General features: G+C 37.2%; 1 protein-coding gene across 1 annotated transcript; it reads right to left on the reverse strand.

Moving 5' to 3' along the window:
- Positions 1 to 790: 790 nt before the first annotated feature.
- On the reverse strand, positions 791 to 5,733 carry LOC128377106 (bifunctional protein GlmU-like). The gene is made up of 3 exons (XM_053337001.1): positions 5,661 to 5,733; positions 1,274 to 1,465; positions 791 to 1,189 (listed from the first exon to the last, which is right to left on the reverse strand). The coding sequence occupies exons 1-3, from the start codon at positions 5,661 to 5,663 to the stop codon at positions 935 to 937; spliced, it is 450 nt and encodes a 149-aa protein (XP_053192976.1). The 5' UTR covers positions 5,664 to 5,733; the 3' UTR covers positions 791 to 934.
- Positions 5,734 to 8,104: the final 2,371 nt, after the last annotated feature.

The raw sequence follows: 8,104 nt of genomic DNA on the forward strand, positions 1-8,104 counted from the left end.
TGTAAGTTGCATACTTGACCACAATTGGCTCTAAATGATGCTTACATGTAGACCTGTAAAACTCAGATATTTTCTACTGTCAGCAGTCGAAGGTGAAAACAGCTTAGTGTCTCTGTACATACATCATTCTGCACATTTTCCCTCATAGTCCACACTGTGCTGAGATCAGTCTGTGGTGAGCTGCAACAATATGCATCATAATATATGCAATCAAATCAGAACTTTTAATCATTTTCTTGAAAGTACGACTCACACAAATAATCTCAGAATAGCAGCTCGTCAGTGGCTTTTAAAAGGGGACATATGGTTTTTATGATTTTTTGTTATTTATATACTGTTATGATGTTGGATATCTATGTTAAACATGGTCAAAGTTGCAAACACTTGAGTTTAACACATGTAGAAATGCTCTGAACGCTTCGAGTAAATAACGAGTAAAGAAGTGAAATCCTGCTATTATTAGTTTTGGGGTGTTTTTTTAGAGGTAGCCTTCAGAGGTCTCCGATGGGACAGCCTCCAAGAGCTAACCAATCAAATCAGAGTGGGCTCAGCAGGAGGTGGGCCTTAAAGAGACATGAGCTAAAACGGCCTGTTAAAAGACAGAGGCTGAACTGAGGGGTTGCATAAAGTAGTAGTTTAAAAAGGGTTAGTAGTAAATAATACATAAAATGTAACTGTAAATCCCAGAATATAAATATAGAGCTTTCAATATAGCAAATAGTGACTAGTGACAAGCCACCTGTATACTATACAGGTGTTTTGAAATGAAAGTCGATTACTCTTTACAAGATGACTGAATTTCAACTTTATTATAAAAGAGACAACAAGACATTGATTGAAGCTGTAACTTTAACCGCCCTACACACTCGATCACTACTATTAAATGTTTCATACACACACACACCAACATGCCATCACTTAATAAAAGCTTCAGTCAGGCTGATTTGTCCGTGCGTGGTTGAATCACCAGCTCAGGGAAACCCGTCCGTTCATCCATCTCCCGGTTGAACTGCAGGTCGACCGCCTCCCCGACGACCACCTCAGCTGTGGTGAACACCTCCAGATCCCCCATCACATGTCCACCGATGGTCTTACCCTCGGCGTCTGACAGGCAGATGTGGACGTGGGCGTCTGGGTTCAACGTGCCGACCAGGGAGACGATCTCAAACCGCCCGGTGAGGTGGATCACCTGAGGGAGAGCTGACATTGTGACGAGAAAACAACACACACACACACACACACACACACACACACAGCTGTAAAGTAGGCCTACCTCATTTGTGTTTGTGGCTGTAGCGTTTGCCAGCCGGAGTGTTGCCTTGGTAACGCTGCCCACGCACGTGATGATGAACGGGGCTCGGAGTCGCCTCTCCTCCACGAACGCCTGCAGAGATCCAAACAGTTCCTGACCCGGACCGAACCGGACCGCATGGACCTGCAGGGGCGATCCTCCTCCTGCTGAACTCTGGGAAAACAAAACAAGATTGAATTTCTTTGTTTTATGTGACTTTTCTTTGTATCGTATAACTTTTTTTAGACCTGTTTGACTAAAGTAAAACCTTTCAAACTGATGACTATGAGAATGAGTGTTGGATGGATTTATTTGATCAAGATGGAACAGCATATAGTCTTGCTGGCATATCAGGTACTTCCCAAAAAAACAGACTAGGAGACACTAAAACAATTAAACACAATATCCAGTTAAATCCAATTAAGATGCATGAACAGATGTTTTCTAAGATCTTAAATACAGACAAACATTGAGTATTATTTTCCAGATCCTTGAGAAATAATAGACAACATTTGACAAAGGCTATGTTGGTTTTTATTTCTATATGTACGGTAATGTTTTATTCCTTGGCTTTCAACCCAGCATGAGACTCTGCTCCTGTTTTAGTGTTTTATGGTTTTATGGTTTGTTTGTTTTAATTATTGTTTTATTGTTTTTAATTTGTTTCAAAAAACAATAAACAATTATCTTAGTATTTATTTCCTGTTAATTGTTTTACGTTTCCTGTATTGTTTTAAAGTGCTTTATAAATAAAGTTGAGTTGAGAGTTGAGTTGAGTAATGTGTGTGTGGGCGGGGGGTTACCAGCTGAAAAGACGACAAAGAAAAAGAGATTTAGGCATTTTTAATGTGCTTCACTTCTTTTCAATAATGACCTGGAAGCTCTAATGTGGACACAAATAGTTTTTACACTCAATTTTAATATTTAGACGGCTTAATGGAGACGTAATGTTGCATTTACACTCTGATGTTTATCTGTAGAAACAAACAGCTCAAGAAACACAAATGTGTGTAACTCCAGATTTTTATTCAGAGTGTGTGTGTGTGTGTGTGTGTGTGTGTGTGGTGTGTGTGTGTGTGTGTGTGTGGTCCATTCAGATCTCTAACAGGATCAGTGAGCTTAACCAAACACCAGGCTGACCTTTGACCTTTGGGGGCGGGGGGAGTCATGTGACCCATCATTAATGAAGCTCACACTGATCCCCTTGGATTTACAAAGAGAATGAGACAGAGAGGCAAAGCAAACATCACTTTATATTTATTTACTCTGCATGTTGATGTTGTGTTCTTAGCTAAAATATCAAAATCCACTTCAGCTTTATCAAAGTTTCATTTAGTTTTTACAGTTTTCTATTGTGAAATCCTCCACACAGTCAATCACTTGCACTCTCTTTATCCTCAAACCTTTATCAGTCAAGATTCATGAATATAGTGTGCAGGATATACTGTATACAGTCATCTGCCTCTTTATTAGCAACAGCTGATCAATCTAATTCAATCCAATGCAACAGCTAATTTATGAAGTTTATACATTTTCAGTTTTTGTTAACATTGTCAGAAAAGGTGATAATTCTGAATGGTGTTCCTATTATTTTGTCCACTGGGTTAACATACATGAGAGGGGCAAACTATTAGGAACACTATTGAATATAATGCACCCCAGGACTATTACCTCAATAATCAACATAAAGTACAATTATCACCTTTTCTGACAATGTCAACAAAAACTGAAAATGTATAAACTTCATAAATATAGATTTTATAGCAGAGATTTTGTAATAGATTGAATTATATTGCACAGGTGTACCTAATGAAGGGCTGGTGAGTGTATATTAGTCCTTTTACAGTTTATGATTTCACTACAAAAAGTTGGATTTCTAGTATTTAAGACAACTCTGTCCACAGTGATTGTAATAATAATAATAATAATAATAATAATAATAATAATACATTTTATTTATAACACGCTTTTACAAGTGCTCAAAGATGCTTACAAGTTAAAAAAGGCATCAAATGAAAAGAACAAACAATATAGAAGGTTAAAAAGACATAAAATGGAAAGAGGATGAAAAACAGTTTATAGGTTAAAAGCCAGTTTAAAAAGGTGTTTTTAACCACTTAACACACGCCCCTGTTTTTTATGCTGTTAGCCTAAACGACATGCCCAAGTTGTGAGCAGCACAGATCCCACATAGTTTGAGACTCAGAGATGTGTCTGGTATCATTGGAAAGGAAACACTCTCAGGATTCTTGTAAAAGTGTCTGTGTGATTCTGTGACTTACTGACAAAGAGTGGCAGAGGTTACAATGATGGGGTTGTTTACTCGCCCATAGGTTTGCCTTTACAATGACATGTGTACAGCAGTCAATCAAAGCCATGTCGTCATTGTCGTCGGTCACATGTCCTCATTGGCTTTGGAGACATGTACTGCCTAACCCTAAGCACCGATTGGCTTGTGTGTGGTGTCGTCAGAAGCAGAAGAGGCTCACGGTCGTAAACATCTAGTCACGTGTACTCTGAGATGGACGTGCAGGTCAGGAAATGACGTAAACGGACCGTATATGGTTTGTTATTTGTGTTATTACGTTACGTGTTGGACTAAATACATGTTGACATATTGAGGAAAATATTCCGGTTTTATGGAAACGGTTTTCATATTTCACAAGAATGGATATTTGGCGAGCTGTACAGAAAGTCCTGTCTCATAAGATGATCGTTGTGGATAAAGGGAAGACTTTGAAGGTATGTAGGCATTATAGCTGTTCTTACTTTAGCTGAGTGGCTAGCCGAGCTAATCGCTAATACTATTACGGCTATGAGCAACCATATAATTCGTGAGTGGTCTTGAATGAATCAGGACAATCTAAGCTTTCTAACAATGTACGGCATGAATATATATGTTTAAGGGTTGGTGTTTAAAACATCCAGAAGAACTTGTGGCTACCTCCTAACATCCGTCCCGTCCCGTAGACGGAACAGCGTGCGTTAAGTGGTTAAGAGTGGTTTGAAGGTATGGGGGTCTATACAGTCTCTGATGGGTTAGGGGAGTGAATTCCAGAGGGTGGGGGCGGCAGTGGAGAAGGCTCTGTCCCCCCAATTGTGATTAAAGTGAAGGACAGCCAATCAAAAATGAGAAAGCTTAATATTATACTATAAAGCTGACAGGTGAGAGAAATATAAGAGAACATCTAAAGCCTTTAGGACTGCAGAGACTTTCTGAAACACAGACTAAGACACTTAACCTCATTTACATTATAGTTTTTATTATTAATGGGATGCACATAATGAAAGTGAACAAGCTCTAATGTATTAATTTATGACTCTTATTCATCAAAATGACTCATGAGACACTTCAGAGTCATTTATCAGAGATAGATTCATTTTAGAGTCAGTGTAGATGAGCTGCTGTTTGAAAAGAAATATAGAAATAAATGATGTTTAGTATTTCCTGTTTCCTCTCTGCAGGTTGTTTTTATTCAAATTTTGTTGAATTCCAAATTCCAAATTCCAAATCCCAGAATGCATCATGTTTGTCAGTTACACTTGTATTAAATTAGCAACTGCAACTAACTTGTTTTCTTGATTAATCAATTAATGATTATTGTTGTTTGGTCTATGGAGTATCAGAACATTGTTGATCACCATTTCCCAAAAGCTCAAGATGCAACTTAAAATGGCTTATTTTGTCTCATCCAACAGTCCACAACTCAAATATTACATTTACTCATTCAAGACTAAAGTAAAAAGAACAATTAGTTTCATTTACGAAACAGAAAAGAGAGAGCTTTAGCTTTTTTCCCCCTTTAGAAATTACTCAAAAAGATGAATCAATTATCAAATAGTTGCAGATTAATTTTCTATTGATTGATTAATTGACTAACTGAGCGAGAGAATGTCATGTAAGTAAGGGTGAAACACATTGTAATTTAACAGATGTTTCCTTTATTTCAAAACTACACCTCAAACTACAAAAATGGACTCTGACTGTGAATTATGACATTTTTGTCTTTTTCACTTAAATTTAAAATACATATGCAACTGGATAATACTTTCACAAATATATACCTTTTTATTTAATAGATTAAACTGTTAAATTTGGGTTTATTACTGTAAATTAAGCTTAAAATCAGAGTGAAAGAAGCATATACTGTAATTTTACATGGCGAGGCCTTTTGTGTTGTGTTAATGTGCAGTTTTTATATTTCTATGGTCTCAGAAAAAACTTTAAAACAAGAATATATGCATAAGAAACAAACCTGGAGAGTACAGCAGACATCTCCTTCATTTGTGTATCTCTGCTGATTTATTATAAACAGATTTAAGCATTAAGAGCTTTTTAAAGATAAAAAGTAATGAAGTGTAAACTCACCATTCTGCTGCAGAGACTCTGAGAGACTAAACTCTACGTTAAACATTTACTGTCACACATGTGCAGGAAGAGTTGCAGTCTGGGTTGAACTGAGCATGCTCAGTAGAAACTAACTCTCAGCTGATCACTTCCTGTGGAGGAGTTTCAGAGTTTCAGTATTTTGGTATTTCTGGTCTCTTACTGTCACCTGCTGGTCATGTTAGAGCTCTGAAACTTCATGACTACATTCAGCTGCAGCTACTTATGAAAATACTGTTTTTATTCTAAATATAAAAATATAAATAGTTAAGAAAGACTTTAAAATGTGTAAAATATAACTGAAGATTATCATTATTTATCTGCAGACAAAAAAAGGGGAAGACTTTGAGAGAAATACTCATAGTGGCTTTTTTTAGCTTCAGTTTTATACATTTTGCATAAGACAGTAATGTATGGAGTGATTTATGTAAAAATGGATAATTAGTTTCCCCCCCCCCCCAAAAAAAGCTTTAATAACATCAAAATATTAAACAATGACATTTGTTTTCACATATTTTCACAAATAGGACATATACATTAGTTATTAATAGGCCTATTAAAAAAAACACACAACACACGTACAAACAAATTAATAAAAAATAAAACCAGAGAAAAAAAGGAATAAAGTAATAAATAAAATCTCAAATATGTGTAATAATGAGGCTAAAAGTGATATTTTACATAATATAATGAAAATGTATAAAAAACAACAAGCATAATTAACAACAAACACAAAACAACAAACTAAACTGGTCTCATTATTATTTCATAGTGATTCAGTGCAGAAAGGCCTCCTGTTGTCCTCGAGTCAAGGAAGGAAAGGAGGAAGGAAGGAAGGAAGGAAGGAAGGGATGACAGGAGGGAGGGAGGAAGGGAGGAAAAAATAAGGAAGGAGGGAAGGAAGGAAGGAAGGAGGGAGGAAAGAAGGAAGGAAGGAGGGAGGAAAGAAAGAAGGAAGGAAGGAGGGAGGGAGGGAGAAAGGAAAATAGGGAGGGAGGGAGGAAGGAAGGAAAGAAGGACAGAAGAAAGAAGGAATGGAGGAAGGAAAGGAAGGAAGGAAGAAAGGGAGGAAAGAGAGAGGAAGGAAAGAAGGAGAGAAGGAGGACGGACAGACGGAAGGAAGGAAGTAAGTAAGGAAGGAAAGAAGGAACAGTCAAAACAGACGAGGTCAATTTGACCCGGGAGGACGACAGGAAGGTTAAGAAGGAAAAACACACTTTGATAGAGTTGGAGGACTTGCATGACATTTTTAATTATTATAAAGGAATGATTGAACAGAGGCTACAGATATTCAAGCTCCAAAAACTTCATCCCACATTTCCCATAAATAAAAAAAACTGTCTACAAGTATCTGACAAGTCGACCAACAACAACAACTGCATTAGGATTTCTTTAAATCATTTGAGTGAGTGGGGTTAGGTTTATGGAAGCAACCTATAGGGGATTAAATCTACAAGAGGACACATTTGAGCAAGCTTTACTTTGGAGGAATGAAGTTTGATAAAGAGCCTTAAACTGCATCAAGCTGTGTCTACAAAGAAGTGTCTCTCATTGGCCTTGTGTGTTGCCAGGAAGTGCGTCACCATCACATGGAAGTCTGACTCCCAACTTTCTATATAGGAAGATGGGTTTCAGAAATGAATAGCTGTTTTAAAAAATTACATATACACTCAGGAAAGACTATCATACTTTTACAGAGATGTGGCAACCCCTTATTTCAGCCTCTATGATGGACGGGTTGTAGATTTTCAAGCTTCTGTCTACCTTGCCTTTCAACCTCTTTTTTTGTTGTTGTTATTATGTCTCTTTTTTATTTTTTATTTTATTTTTTCCCCTCTCTCTCTCAATTTGTTGGTGAGTGGGTTGGGGAGGGGTTTGGAGTTCGGTGTTTGTGTTTTCATGTATATCCTGAAAAATACTGAAAATAAAATACTAAAAGGCAAATAGAGAAGATTTCAGAGTTTTAGTTGATTTAGCAGAGGCTGATCAGAAGCAGAGCTATCCACAAAAAACCCCTAAAAAGAACAAAAAACTCTCAACATCTATCATAATTTCTACTGGAGAAAAAGAAAAGCAGTTCCTCTGGGATATAAAACTATCTCTGGTGATCTGATAAAAGGTAGAAAACCACTTTGATAAAGATTAAAACCTGGAAGGAACCAATAATCTCATTCTCCATGCATGAGAAGCTCCTCACACTCTGTGGAGAAGTTCTTAGTTTTGACCCGTAGATGGCGCTGTAGTTTGGTAAATGAATCCAGCTGAAGTGGACGTATTGTTTTATAGCTGCCATCACTCAGTGTCTAACATTGCTGCACACACAGCTCAGATGGATGTCTCCACATGTTTGTTACTGACTCACAATCCAACCCTAAACACTTTATACATAGATTCTACTGATAGGAGGTCGATGATGAGATGAATGA

The sequence above is a fragment of the Scomber japonicus genome, chromosome 17, assembly GCF_027409825.1.
Source record: "Scomber japonicus isolate fScoJap1 chromosome 17, fScoJap1.pri, whole genome shotgun sequence".
Taxonomy (NCBI): Eukaryota; Metazoa; Chordata; class Actinopteri; order Scombriformes; family Scombridae; genus Scomber; species Scomber japonicus.

Excerpts from the sequence above, each read along its gene's own strand:
- LOC128377106 (XM_053337001.1), bottom strand. Across the intron at positions 1,190-1,273 it reads CAGCCACAAACACAAATGAG|GTGATCCACCTCACCGGGCG; the intron begins GTAGGCCTACTT and ends GCTCTCCCTCAG.